This window comes from Engraulis encrasicolus, chromosome 17 (assembly GCF_034702125.1).
Source record: "Engraulis encrasicolus isolate BLACKSEA-1 chromosome 17, IST_EnEncr_1.0, whole genome shotgun sequence".
Taxonomy (NCBI): domain Eukaryota; kingdom Metazoa; phylum Chordata; class Actinopteri; order Clupeiformes; family Engraulidae; genus Engraulis; species Engraulis encrasicolus.
The window spans coordinates 36,992,367-37,007,856 of NC_085873.1; the positions used below are offsets into that span (position 1 = coordinate 36,992,367).

The 15,490-nt window shown below is 44.8% G+C and overlaps 1 protein-coding gene across 1 annotated transcript in view; it reads left to right on the top strand.

The window, feature by feature from the left end:
* Positions 1-6,768: 6,768 nt before the first annotated feature.
* The window catches only part of LOC134466835 (collagen alpha-1(I) chain-like), a 42,888-nt gene continuing 34,166 nt past the window's right edge, over positions 6,769-15,490 (top strand). The window contains exons 1-7 of the mRNA XM_063220719.1: positions 6,769-6,992; positions 8,420-8,608; positions 9,123-9,133; positions 9,245-9,289; positions 10,932-11,024; positions 12,154-12,225; positions 14,566-14,610. Coding sequence (XP_063076789.1) covers positions 6,908-6,992; positions 8,420-8,608; positions 9,123-9,133; positions 9,245-9,289; positions 10,932-11,024; positions 12,154-12,225; positions 14,566-14,610 — 540 coding nt within the window. The 5' untranslated portion in view covers positions 6,769-6,907. The remainder of the gene's footprint in view (positions 6,993-8,419; positions 8,609-9,122; positions 9,134-9,244; positions 9,290-10,931; positions 11,025-12,153; positions 12,226-14,565; positions 14,611-15,490) is intronic.

Consider the following 15,490-nt stretch of genomic DNA (forward strand, 5'->3'; position numbering starts at 1 on the left):
GATATCAAATTGATGAGTTTTGGCAGCCGTGGCCTAGTAGTTAGAGAGTTAGTCTTTCAATCTAGGGGGTTGCAGGTTCGAATCCCCTTTGACCTCTACCTACATGACTGAAATGCCCTTGAGCAAGGCACCTAACCCACATTGCACCAGGGCCTGTAACTAATACCCTGGAAAATAATAACTGTAAGTTGCTTTGAATAAATGAAAGTGTCAGCTAAGTGCAATGTAATGTAATGCAAGACTTTGGAGTGCCTTGGACTTTTTATACCTTTATTTTTGACAAGACAGTGGAGGAAAGACAGGAAATGAGTTGGGAGACAGAGATGTGGAAGAATCGACAAATTACCTGGGCCGGAATCGAACCCGCATAGCGTCGCCAGCGTAGTAACCCAGCGTCCGACCTGTCATGTGATTACCCCCACAGACTCAAATGATTCCTCTCTCTGCATGCAATAGGTTTGGTTGGGTTGTCTGGATGTTTGATGGATACCCAAACCCACAAGTCTTTCTTTTTTTAAAAGATATTTTTATGGGCTTTTTGGGCCTTTATTTCGAATAGGACTGTGAAAGTGTGACAGGAAATAAGTGTGGAGAGAGATGGGGCAGGGTTGGGGAAATGACCCCGTCCGGACTCTAACCGGGGTCCCCATGGACATGCAAGCCCAAGTGTGGGGGGCTTAGCGCTGCTGCCCATTCACTAATGTTACCTTTTTCATGAATACTTACCACCACCATCAAATTCTAGGTATTCATTATGACTGGAAAAATTGCACTTTTCATACATGAAAAGGGGGATCTTCTCAATGGTTCGCCATTTTGAATTTCCAAAAATCCCCTTTTTTAGCTGCAAAACTGACTGTACTTGAACCATGCTAGAAAATATATGTTTATGTTTATTACTTGGTAAACTTTCATGTAAAGATCAAATTTGGCAATAGGCAGCCCAGTTTCAATGAGCAGCATAGTTGCAGTACCTTTTTTGACCATTTCCTGCACAGTGTACCTTTAAGGTTAGCAACAAGGGTGTGTCCGTGCTGTCGCTGACAGACCATGCTGTCCAGTCTGACCTCCATAACCTCCTGTCTTGTAATGGGAGAACGAGTCAGCAGCAGAAGTGAGTGTGAGTGTGAGTGTGAGTGTGATGAGACAGTGATGTGTGGGTGGGTGGGCATTCAGCATGCTGTTGTAGGATGAGGAGGGGGAAGGGGCAAGATCAAGGAGAGTGCTTTTGAAGAAGGTGTAGCAACACCGAAAGGTTGGTCGGGTGTGTGCACAAAATAAAGTCTTGAAAACTAAGCTGTAGTGTGCTGCTCCAGCCTCTCCTTTCCAGTGCTCCTTTTTGGTTGTTGGACAGAGAATTGTACAGAGCCGGCAGGGCAGGGGCGTAGCAGCAAATTGTGGGCCCATATGTACAGGGAAAGAAAGGAGTCACCTCAGCATCTTCAGATGTGGAAGTTTGTTTGTTTTATGCCCCGTGTACATCGAAGGCGAACTAAGCGACCTGTGCGGCGGAAGTCATTGTTTCTCTATGGAGGGAAGGCGAATAAAGCTACCAGAGCGAATTCGGCAGGAGCGAAGCTTCTTGAGCGACCTGGACGAATTTTGACGATTAAACTCAAGCTAATCTTCAGCAAATTCGCTATGACGCGATTCGGCGAAAACCAATTGGAACGTTCATATCGAGGAATGTCCCAGGCTGTCAAGACAGAGCCGTTGTGTGATTAGCTGAATCAAACATGTCAGTGCAGTGTCCAGAGCGAATAAAACAAATTCATGGCGAAACTTCTTCAACCACCCCAGCTACCTGGGTCGCGTTGGTAGCGCTTGATGTACACGGGGCATTACTGTATAGGGCAAGTGCCAAGACTGACGTTCCGACGTTCTCACATCTTCTTCAGAGTCAATGAGTCAATTACCAGTCCTTTCCCGTTTTTTCACCAGATTGTGAAGTGCAGGAGCGCGGAGGACATCTCTCTTTTCTATGCGTCCTACTGTATGTACAATCAGCTCCAATAGAGCTTGAAAGTCCCGCCCATTAGTTCCGCGTTTCACGGGACCTAAGCTGACCATCTAACAAAGTGGTAGCCAGTAAATATCTTCTGATCTCAGTCATGATATGCGCTGGGCTACAAATATGCTGTTTAAGAGGTTAGATAAAGCTTTTTCATGCAGAAGTATCAATCTTTTGTTCCGAGGCCGTCGGCATGAAAAATGTAAAGAAACACAGCTTTCTAAAAAGTTTGGGAGTTCGTACGAAAAATTAAGCAAAAATATCAGAAACAACATATATGGAGCTCGTGACACAACTCGAAGGGGATCGAAATATCATTTTAATACCGCCATTGGATTACATGCTACGATTTTCGGCTAAAAACGTTGGCGAGGTCCCATGAAATCGGGGGAAGTGACGTCACTTTCAAGCTCTATGGGGTCTTGTCAATTGGGTTGCTGGGCAGTGGGGGGTGCTGTCCTTCCCGGTGTGCCCCACCCAGCCCCACACCCTCTTGTCCCCTGTCAGCAAGAGTCCCAGGCAGCTGCCAGACAGGTGTGGACTGCCCGTGCTACTCTTGGCTTTCAAGCAGGCCGCTCCAAAAACAGACCTCCCGCAACAAAACTACCGGCTTGCCGCTGCAGTCCAGACGGGAGGCTCCCCCTGTGTCATTTGGGTTCGAGTGTCTGTGATGGCCTCTACTTTCCTCTGTCTCACACAAGCAGCTCCCCTACTCCTCTCCAAACCCTTGTAAAAAAAAAGCCTCAGAGATGGCGGCTAAAGAGGTCGTCTGCGAATGAGTGTATCAGGGTTTTGCACAGCTTTCCAATGGTGTTGTAGTAACTAGCTAGGGAATGCTATGAATGTCTTTTTACACACCCACAAAACTCTCACCTGGCTTTTGGCATGCAGGTCGGACGGGGATGCTCCGGATGTGTTATGTTGCGTGTTATGTTATGGTCCATGTAGGACTTGTCAAATTAATAAAGACATTTTAAGTCGGAGAGCCTTAGTCAGAGAATTTATTCTCATTCTTGAACCTGGATGCACAATACCTTGGGCTAAAGGGCACCCAAACCCAAGAAACCAATTAACTGTCTGGATAAGAGCACGCCATACTCTACAAACTTTAATAATGGGAGATTTGTTTAGAATGTTCGAGGCACTGTTATTCACACACACTGTTATACACATACACGCGCACACCCCCCCCCCCCCCCCCCCCCCCCCCCCCCCCCCCCCCCACACACACACACACAGACACAGACACACACACACAATTATAAAGTGTCCACAGTGTCACATGTGCCTTAGCAGTCAAGACAAAGTGACCAACAAAGTGTCCAGGAGTGTCAGAAGTCACTGTACATAGTACAATATCCATTGTATCCCTTGGATACCCCATCTTTTTTTCCAAGGAATACAATGGACACTGTTATTGTGAATGATTGTGCATTACATACACATTACATACAGGGACAGGCATACTTCATGACCAAATTTTAGTGATTGGTTAATCATTTCCAATTCAACAGTTCACCACTCCAACCTGGAATCGGAACTTAAAGGGACACTGTTTGAGATTTTTTGTTATTTATATCCAGAATTCATGTTGCCCATTCACTAAGGTTACCTTTTTCATGAATACTTACCACCACCATCAAATTTTAAGTATTCATTATGACTGGAAAAATGGCACTTTTCATACATGAAAAGGGGGATCTTCTCCATGGTCCGCCATTTTTTAGCTGCAAAAATGACTCTACTTTGACCATACTAGAAAATATGTGTTTGTTACTTAGTAAACTTTCATGTAAAGATCAAATTTGGCAATAGGCAGCCCAGTTTCAATGAGCAGCATAGTTGCAGTACCTTTTTTGACCATTTCCTGCACAGTGTCCCTTTAATGTACATAATTGGGCAGTTCCTCCAGACCTTCTGCACAGAATTATTATGAGGATAAGCAAAGTCATGGGTAAGTGGTTAGGGCGTCAGACTTGTAGCCCAAAGGTTGCCGGTTCGACTCCCGACCCGTCAGGTTGGTGGGGCGAGTAATTAACCAGTGCTCTCCCCCATCCTCCTCCAAGACTGAGGTACCCCTGTGCACGGGTGAGGCATAAATGCAATGTTGTTGTGTGCAGTGAACACTTGTGTGCTGTGGAGTGCTGTGTCACAATGACAATGGGAGTTGGAGTTTCCCAGTTGTGCTTTTTTTAAACCTGCAACACTTATTTAATAACACTCATTCTTGCTGGCTGTTGTGGGTCATCAATGTAACGCTGCCATTTCCAATTGCCCTTGGAATAGGGGTTGTGAGTCCTCCAATAAGCAGACTTTACTGGGGATAATCACAGGCACCTTACACACTTATTACCCCTCCCTTCACAGGAAGAGAACAGCAGAACAGGGAGGGCAGGACGTAATTGAAAGAAAACCCCACTGTACAACTTCCTCTATCTACTCAGTTAAAAAAAAAAAAACTTTGGCGATGCGGCATAGTGCGACTGTTGTCTCGTGGTTTTAAATAAGCCTTCTATGTTTCAAAGTACATAGATTTATAGACTGATAGAAGTTAGCCAGACAGGCAGGCAGATAGAAAGACAGAAAGACTAGATGCTGAGGTGGCGAGAGCCAGTATGTCAACGCTTGACTTTGCCGTGTGGAGATGTGCAGGTTATGTGTTTCCAGATGCCAGCCAAGCATTCTGCTGCTGGTGAAACATAATCAGAAATGTGCTCTCTAAACTGTGCATGAAAGTTAACAATAAACCTAAGGACTTATTGAATCGTTTGAATCCCCCCTGACCTCTCCCTACATCTCCATCCATGGCTGAAGTGCCCTTGAGCAAGGCACCTAACCCCACATTGCTCCAGGGACTGTAACCAATACCCCGAGAAATAATAGTTGTAAGTCGCTTTGAATAAAATGAAAGCGTCAGCTAAGTGCAATATAATGTAATATAATGTAATTGTATGACAGGGTTGCCATGACCCACTTTAAATGGTATATGCACATCAGTGGTATCAAATACACTTCCATGGCATTAAAGCCCTGCCATGTGGAACTGTCATGTTAGCGGCTCCAGTTGCCGCCTGCTAGCTACAGTACACACAAAGGGAAATGAAAGACATGTTTGTTGGCACACACACACACACACGCACACGCACGCACACACACACACACACATAGACACACACGCGCACACACACACACACACACAGACACACACACACACACACAGACACACACACACACACACACACACACACACACACACACACACACACACACACACACACACACACAATAACACACACACTCAAACACACAGAGCGATGGAGGTCAGGCTGGGGCAGGGCAGTTGAGGTTGCTACGTGTACACGGCGGCGACTCAGAGATCTGCCTTGCCTTACAGTTGCAACGTGTCCATGAGCTCTCTCTCTCTCTCTCTCTCTCTCTCTCCCTCTCTCTCTCTCTCTCTCTCTCTCTCTCTCTCTCTCTCTCTCTCTCTCTCTCTCTCTCTCTCACACACACACACACACACACACACACCACTACAGTTGTCTTCCTTCGCTGCACAAGCTTGCTTCTTATTTCAAAGGAATGCAATTTCAGGCAATGAGCACTCGCACATGTTGCATCTTGTAATGCCAAAATCATTTATGGTGCTTAAAACAGTATGCATGTGACTCTTTTATGTTCTGCCTTCTGCTTGTTGTCGCACTGATTGCAACTAGTCTTGTTGCAAGTAAACACACACACACATGTACACGTCTTCGCCTGTCTCTTGCGCGTCAGACAGTAATTGTATTGTAGGAATGTGAAACATGGGTCTTAAAATGGTATTCGGTGCATGACTGCAGCCTGTATGAGTGCGGTGCCACGACAATGACAACGTCATCACTGAAACAAAGAACTCAAATATTAAGTAGCAGGGGAAACCTTATCATCACACGTACTTCCCTTTTATATACTAGGCCTACACTCAAAAAGTTGGTGCAATAGGTCATGATGTCATCTAGCTTGAGTTCAAGGCCATAAGTCCATGGTTTGCATTATTTGACATATTCCTTTATCAAATGGGGAGAAGGGTTGAGCTGCAGGCTATAAGACGTGTTTATTCCCCTCTCACATTCCATACACCCATATGGTTCAAGAGATTGGCAAAAATGAACAATACGCATTGCACAGCGCAGCACAGCAGATTCGCCTTTTGCTACATGTCTAAAAAGCATTTCACACGAGATATACTAACAAAACCGATTAAGGAAAGAATGTCAACTCCTACAAACGACTAACACAAACACCTGCTCTTGACAAAGTAAAAGAAAGTACGCCAAGGAACATTGAGAGAATTTCATGAGCGTGAAATGGATGCGTAAAATAAACTCCAGCAGAGACAGTTAGATAAGAAATAAAATAAACAGGCCAAAAGACGGTCTCAAGAGTTAGCTATAATGCATGTTTAATAGTAGAGTTGCTCTGATGCGCGCGAGTAAAAAAAAATATATCCAAAGAAGAGGTCTTAAAGAAGGACGTATCCACGTTATGCCGGTTTTCTGCAGATGTGTCCATTCTCCCCTAAAACAATCCTCGTTAGCTGTGATATGGTGAGAAAATGTCCACGTTGTGAAGAGCACACGGAGATGCGGGACATGTTTAAAGGCGGCCTCTAGACTTTGGCGAAGGAGGGACTTTTTTTGACTTCTCCATGTAGAAGTTATCTGGTGCGCACACAGGACCTCCCCAAAACATGGGCATATAAAAGGCTCGGCCACCCTTTCGTTAAGGCAGTAGGGAGTTTCTGTTAGGGTCTGGATTGGGAGTTACACAGGCCGGACCCTACGTGCATGATTGGTGCTTAAGCAACACAGGATTCCCCTTGCCTCAAAGAGTCTACATGTCTAATATTTAGACATGTTCAGCTTTGTGGATATTCGGTTAGGGCTGTTGCTCGCCGCAACAGTACTTTTGGTGAGAGCGCAAGGAGAGGAAGACGAGAGTGAGTATGCCTTTTGTTTTGCGCTTTAGAAATGATGCTGTGCAGACACGAAGGATATACTTTTTTCTGAGGGGGAAAGTGCGCCTGATATCGGAAGATGTGCCATAACTTTTTTTAGGCTTAGAATAAACGTGGCTTGAGAGTTAAGCGAAAATTCAGAGCGTGATTTTTCGTCTCCAAGTGCTCACAACTCCTGGCGTAACCTGATGGATTTTCGCCTTTCTTTTGCCTGAGAGGCTGCGAGCCAGTCTCTTCTCTGCGTGCCTTTACATGTTCCCAGCGCCTGTCGCTCGCGCACGATTGATGTCCTGGAGCGAAGGAAATTCTCGCAGCTGCATCAGCGTGAACGCGCTTCTCCAGGGATGCGAGGGGATGGAGACGAACCATAGAGCGAACCACTGGACTTTTGTTTTTTTTTAATGGCCGGGTACCTCTTACCCTTGGAATTAAACATTGAAAACTTTAGGGAAGGAAAAATGCCACAGGCCTTTGTTTGCTTCTTAACAAATGGTCCATGGGCCTCCAAGGCTTAAACATCTGGATATCATCATCATCACCACCACCAAGTGTCTTGGCAAAAAAGAGCACATCTTTATGGTCTTGCTATTTAGTTTTAGTCTCAAAACTCTTATATTTGCATATTTTAAGGAAAATGCCAGTTACTGTGGCTTTTTAAGTGAGTTTGTCTTTTTCGAGTGACACTTTTCCATATGGCGTGGCTGAACGGAATGTATTACGTCTGCTTTGCAATAATCCAGACATCATTCAGTCTCGAGTTGGGGCTTGGGCGGCTGAAAATCATTTCACGGTTCTTATGCGCCACCTTGTGACTAGAATTAGTAATGCGTGGATTTGACCTACCTTTCAATCAGGACTCCTAACCCCACCCATCTAAACGCCCCCTTTAATTTTTTTATGCGTTTTATGCGTTTTCCGTCACTTGAGCCACGGGTCAGTATTTGTGGTTGCGTGGCAGGTCCAAATTTATACCAGGCCACGTTGCAGCCCATTGTTGGAATGATGATGATGATAACTTTGCGGCTTTAGACATTTTTAAACAAAAACCCTTTGCTGAAGTTGTGTTTGTAATTGTCTGTTTTCATGCCAAAGCACCATATAGGCCTACTGCTAGTCTATAATTACAGACGCTTACTTTGCTGCATAGACTATGGCTGGCGTTGCTCCATTCAAACCCCCAGATGACAATTTTAGACATGTACAAGTCCAAGTGCACTATATATACTCTTCACATTGAAGCAAAATTGTGTAGTCTTGCACATGTTGCAACCACTTTCCCCGTTAATGTGGCCGTAGAATTATGTGTGAATCACAATTAAGTATCGGAATAGTTTTTAAGACTTAATGTGACTTACCAAGTAGGTGTTCATGGATGGCTGTCCCTAATGCTTTGCTGCTGTTCCGCACAGGCACATTCGGTAGCTGTACGTTGGACGGCCAGTTGTACAACGACAAAGATGTCTGGAAACCAGAGCCATGCCAGATTTGCGTCTGCGACAGCGGAAGCGTCATGTGCGACGAGGTGATTTGCGAGGATACATCCGACTGCGCCAATCCAGAAATCCCCGACGGTGAATGCTGCCCCATCTGCCCCGAAGGTACTACTGCCCCCTTGCCACCTCACCTCGACCGCACCGCCAGGTTCCCACACCTCTCTATGCCCCCTGTGTGGCCGTGGTCCCACCCCATCCCCTCACCTCCACCCTCACCACCGGTGCACACCAGGTGACATACGCTGGATGGTCCCTGGATATATGACCCCAGTGACATACTACTCCAAAGGAATAAACAAGCCTGAAAAGAATGCCACATTCATGGATTTTATTTAAATGCGTCATAACATTTCAGCTGGGTCTGAGAACAAAATGGCTGCATCCGTTGTTCCTGTGCCTTCTTCCACACATACCAAACAATATTTGTTTTAAATTTAACACTTAATTCTTCATTAATTAAGTCTGGAAAAGGGGCCCATCAACATTTTAAACAAAACAAACCATTCAAATCAAACAAATCACAATTAAATCTTAATTTATTTTTTTAAACCCTGTTGATTCTGAAATAACTTTTTTTTCCTTTTTCCCCTTTTTTGTTTTATTTTCCGTCTCCTCACAGGAACCCCAGAGGTCAGTAATCATGACATTCACTACAAACATTTTAACCATTATGAATTGACCACTGAACAACACAGATGCACTGGATGTTTATTCTTTGTTTGTTTTTTGTTTATTTTATAGCCCATCCCCGTTGGCCCTGGAGAGGAGGGAGACAAGGGTGACAATGTAAGTGTGACATCATCGTCTCGTCTTTTACTAAAGCAACAAACATGTGGATTTATAACGATTTATAAGCTCAAACACATCTGCTGGATTCCACACAAATACATGCAAACAATTTTTAAGTGCAGACAAACACTTCTTCTGGCGTATGTCTGGCCTGCGTACAGCTTTGCTGAGCTAATGTGGGGGAAAAGAACTGTAGAGCCTGGCTGGATGGCTTACAGTAGCTGTGCGGTTGTAGTTCATACAGATGACGTGTGCTGGTATGTTGTTTGGGGGCATTTTCCAGTTATGGAAGTTTGTCAAGCTGTTAAAAAAAAAAAATAGATACACACTTAAGAATGCGGTGTTGATTCAACACTTAGAAAGTACTCTGGGACCAAATACAACTCTAGTGTAGAATTAACACAGCATTTTTTTTTACTGTGTACAGAAACACTACAGTTGACTTGTAGGCCTACTCCAGAAGGTTGCCGATTTCACATGTCTATATCAGGATGATACGTAATACGTTTTCCACTCAGTATATCGACGTAGTGAAAAACTACATTGTGTCGTTACTAGGAAAGTAACTGGAAACTAGGTGAATTTTGCTGAAGTGTCTTATACATTGTCATGGTGATGTCATTGCAGTTGACCTTTGACATTTTGACCTTTGACCCCAAGTGAACCCCTAAGCTTTGATTGGGGTGTGGCGTCAAGGCACAAAGCTAATTCACCGCTAAGTTCGCACAGCACGTTACCAGAGAGACTGGATAAGTCTCTTAGAATCTCTGGCGTTACCATAAGCAGCAATTGTGGTGTGGTGTGGTGCGTTGGCATGAAGTTAAGTTAGTTCTTTTAGTGGCAATAAGTTGGTACAGTGCAAATGTATCATAGGCTGTGATTGCATGAATAATAACAAGTGACTGTGATCAGTAGGGATTGCATGAGTATCCACTGTGCTCTCGCCCCATCGTATCGCTATGACAGAGGACTTATCTATTACGTAGACTAAGGAGAACCCAGAGTCTAATGGCTAGACCTTCTCCACCGCTTTAGTTGAAAACATGGTGGATACCTGGGGGGAAGAACAGCTCTGTCATGGTGTTTAGATACAATAAACCAATAGATTTACGTTAGTTTGTCTAATCCAAAAATAGGAGACGTAAGAATCCAGGTCTAAATGTAGACTTATAGTCATACCCTATTGCTATCAAGAGACTGAAGCAGTTGAACTGAATGTTTACTCATTAGTTCATGTTGTTGTGTCTGTAAGTGGAATAGCTTCTTTTAGTTTTGGTTTTTGACTTGATTGTGTTCAATTCCTTGCACAGAATTTTATTCTAATAGAGGCCTATAACCTTATTGGAGTGACGTGGTGACGAAATGGGCAACTGTCTGTCGTTCGGCCATCTTGTCTGCCATTTTGTCTGATGTTCAACTCTCTCTGTTTTATTATGGACTGTAATGTGTTGTGTTGTGCAGGTTAGAGAGTTGGCGGTCCCCATAGGATTTAAGACTCGGGGCCTAAAATGATTGGAATCAATGACATTATAAAAATGTGATGATGAGATGATGAATTGTCTGTCAGCCTGCCTGTGGGCCATCTTATCTGTAACATTCATCTGGACTTACAAAACTCCCCCTCTGTCTTCCAATGCAGGGTCCCCCTGGTCCCCCCGGAAGAGATGGCATTCCCGGCCAGCCCGGCCTTCCCGGACCCCCTGGACCCCCTGGACCTCCAGGCTTCGGAGGAGTAAGTACCGCAAGGCCTCGGCCTTAGAACACCGGAATGTCTGTGCGTGTATGTGTATTCCTGTGTGTTTGAGATCATTTTTTTACCTTGGATTTTGGCTCTGTGTGTGTGTCAGTGCATGTGTGTGTGTGTGTGTGTGTGTGTGTGAGAGAGAGGGTGAATTTTGTTTGTGTGCGTGTGTGCGTGTGTGAGTGTGTTGTGTGCGTGTAGATTATATGTGTGTGTCTGTGTCGGTTGGTGTGGGAGGGCGCGGTGGGGGGTGTGGGAGGTGTTGTTGTTTGTCTGTGTCTGCATCTGCTGCTCTATGCCTGTGTGGATGTGTGAAGATGGCGGAGACTGCAGTGTAAGGTGTAAAACTGGCAGGTCTCCTCTCTGGGTGACTTACCTATGTCTTTGGCTATCTATCTGCCAAATCAGGGGTGCGTTTCTCGAAAGCGTAGTTATTAGCCAGTTAGCAACTTGGGTAGTTGCCAATTGCAAATTGAATTGCAAACGTGGTTAGTAACTATGGTTTCGGGAAATCCACCCCAGCATATTTGCATGCATCTGTGGAGGCCTGTCATCATCTGTTAGCCTGATTATCATCGACTTTCAAACCTCTTCGAGACTTGGTCTGACCAAGAGCAATGAACAATGAACATTTCACAAACGACATGGTTGACCCGCCTCCCTTAGTTTGCTACTGGTTGTTTGCTTCCCGACAAAGTGAGAGGAGTTCCCGATTTTTGCAGGAGCTCAGAAACTATATTTGTATTGCTCCTGGCCTGACTAGAAGGTCACGCTGAAGGTGTTGCGTCACTAGGAGGGCGCGGCCTGGCTAGTCATCTGTTACATGTAAGCCTGCTGTAAACAGCATCATGTAGCATGTAGCAGCATGTAGCATGTAGCATCATGTAGCATCCTCGAGCATTAAACCACTGCATCACATGGCTGCGCCTCACCATAACGTTCACACATACGTGTGTGGTTTATATGCAGCTTATATTTCATCATACATATGAAATTTGAGCTTTCTGTGCCGATTTGAATCTTTGGTATATGGAGGGTCCTGTTGTACATTGTCAGCTTTCTGTGGTAATTTGAATGTTGTTATTAAATGAAATGTGTGTGTGTGTGTTTCTTCCACCAGGATGTGAGAACCGCTTCCCAGATGTCCTACGGTGGTGACAAGTCCAGCGGCCCACCTATGCCTGGACCTATGGTAACCATTTCCTCCTCATCTTTTCCTTTCCTTCTTTTGGGTTTTTTTATACCTTTATCGTGACAGGACTGTCACAGAGGGACAGGAAATGAGTGGAGAGAGAAAGACTGGGAAGGTTCGCCACATGACCGGGGCCGGAATCGAACCCAGGTCGCCGGCGTAGTAACAGTAGTGCCCTACTGTTAGGCCAGGGCAGGGCCATCTTTTCCTTTCTTTCCTCAACTCTCTCATCTCTACCCTCTATCATCTTTTCCTTCTTCTCCTCATCCATCCATCCCTCCCATCCTCTCCTCTCTCAGATCTTCCCTTGTTGCTCTGTTATCCCCAGTTTCCAACCCCTTATTTTCTCCGTGTTACATTATTACATTGCATTATATTTACAAGTACAGGGTATTGGTTACAGTCCCTGGAGCAGTGTGGGGTTAGGTGTCTTCAGGGCTCTAAATGAACACCAGCCAACTGGCCAAATGCTGGTGAAATTTTAGTTTAGCTGGTAGAAAAGATCAACCGACTAGCCACTTTGGCCCATTAGTGAGAGTGTGTTTGACTAGTAAGATTATCATCTACTAGCCATTTTGGCTGGTGATGACAAAAGTTAATTTAGAGTCCTGGGTGTCTTATAGTAAGTGAAAGGGTGGGATTTGAGCCTGCAACCCTTTGATCTTAAGTCCATCTAAGTCCACTAGACCACGGCTGCACACGGCTGACCACGGCTATCCCCTTGTTCTCTTTATCATATTGATCACTTTCAGTAACACCTTACTTGACGTCGGTGTCATAAGTATGTCATTACAGTGTCATAATAGTGTCTTAATAGTGTTAAGCACGTGTCATAAACATTATGTCCATGTCATAAACATTTTATGACTGTTGGCCTTAAGTGACATTCGGTTATAACAAGAACGACAGCATGTTTTTCAGAACCAGCCACAATATCTCAGTAGCAGAGAGAGTAGAGAGAGAGATGTTCCATTGGCCCATTGTTTCCGGGTTCTATTATTGCAAGGGGGAGGGGGGGAAATCCCCCTTTAGGCAGACCTAGGCAGACCTAAGGACTGTTCTATTCAATGCTAGGAGCATTATGACACGCCCCTTTAGGCAGACCGGAACCTGGTCATGTTAGGTGCCCATAGAAACCTATTACATTGGCCTATCTCTATATACTTAAAGAATCTCTGTCAGTAGCTTCTCATGCTGGGTCAGGTCTGGCTAGGCCAGACATCACTGTCCCTCCCTGGTCTTCCCTTGTATTCTTCTGTCCTCTCCCACATTGTGTCCCTTATTGGGACAGCCCAGAACTCTCTGACCTCTCTCTCGCTACACTCCCCACGTCCCTCTCCTTCTCTTCTCTCCTCTCCTCTCCTCCCCTCTTTTCTCCTCTCCTCTCCCATCTGCCTTCTCCTCTCCTCTCCTCTCCTCTCTTCTCCTCTCCTCTCCTCTCCTCTCCTCTCCTCTCCTCTCCCATCTGCCTTATTCTCTCCTCTCCTCTCCTCTCCTCTCCTCTCCTCTCCTCTCCTCTCCTCTCCCATCTGCCTTCTCCTCTCTCCTCTCCTCTCCTCTCGTCCCCTCTCCTCTCCTCTCCCATCTGCCTTCTTCTCTCCTCTCCTCTCCTCTCCTCTCCTTTCCTCTCCTCTCACCCTTCCTGTTTCTATGCACATTTATGTGTGCGCTTTATGGAGCGGCTTTGAAACTCATTGTGTGTGTGTAATATCACTAAGTGCTTTCTCTTCTCTTCTCTTCTCTTCTCTTCTCTTCTCTTCTCTTCTCTTCTCTTCTCTTCTCTTCTCGTCTCGTCTCTTCTCTTCTCTTCTCTTCTCTTCTCTTCTCTTCTCTTCTCTTCTCTTCTCTTCTCTTCTCTTCTCTTCTCTTCTCTTCTCTTCTCTTCTCTTCTCCTCTTCTCTTCTCCACATTGCCATCATCCTTCCTTCACATCTGACCTTTTCTACCCTGTTATCATTAAGTGACCACTGTTCCTTTGTCTCTCCTCACCCTTCCCTTGTGTACTTCTGTCTCCTCATACATGTACAGTATATGAAGAGTTCAGATGCAAAACCCCCTAACTCCATTTCTGAAGACCTGCACTTCTACATTTTTAGAGAACCCAGTTGTTGGTTTGGTTTACATTCGTGTACTTGATAATACATATAAATAGTTATACTACATAAATAAAATAAAAAAATATATGATTTTGATAGCTTTCTATAAAATAAAAATGAATTAAGATTATTTTCTGAATAGGCACTGAGGGGGTTTTGCATTTGAACTCTTCATATACTGTAAGGCCGAACACCACTGACCTGTATCCTCTCTCTCTCTCCCCTCTTCTCTTGTCTACCCTAGGGCCCCATGGGAGCTCGTGGACCCCCCGGATCTCCTGGAGCTACTGTAAGTGCTTAATTTCCTTCCTCATGGGCCTCATCACATTGCATTACACTTATGTTATTTTATACCACAGTTATTTTAAGTACGGGGTATTGGTTACAGTCCCTGGAGCAGTTATGGGGCACGTCAAGGGCACCTTAGCCATGGAGTGAGGTTGGGAGGGTGGGATTCGAACCTGACACCCTCTGACCTGAAGCCCATCTCCCTTAACCATAACCATTACCCATAACCATAACCATAAGGCCACGACTGGTCACGATTAAATCCTGCCTCATGGGCATCATCACAATCACAATCTCAAAACACATGTTTTTTACATTGATTAACTGAAAGGTGATCTGCGTTGACACTCTGAAGAAAGTCACCATACAGGGGTTTGTTTCTCGACAACATCGTTGCTAACTAAGTTACCGTCTTACTTGGTTGCAATGCAATTTCCCATTGGAAACCTAGTAAGTTGCGAACTGGTTAGCGACGATGCTTTCGCGACACAGGGTCCTGTATTCGTTTACATGTAAAGTACTTCCTGCCACATGTGTCTCACCAGTCACAATACACAAGCCTCACTTTTTGTATTGGATTAGTGTTGGACACCTTTTTGTAGTGATGTATTGATGAACTCTATGACTGCATCTCTATGACTATGACTGCATGTAATCGCTGCAGTTGTTGTAGCGTGCCAGTGACAGACGCTAGATTAGCTGTCAATGTAGTGACTAGACCTGTTCAGTTTTATTTTACTCACTTTAAATCAGTTCACTATGGGTGTGACCAGTCTGATCATTCTCGTAGATATTTCACAAATGGCTAGCATAAAGACTAACATAATTCCAACAATGGGTAATGATATTACTGATTCATTTACTGTAACACTGCTCAGATT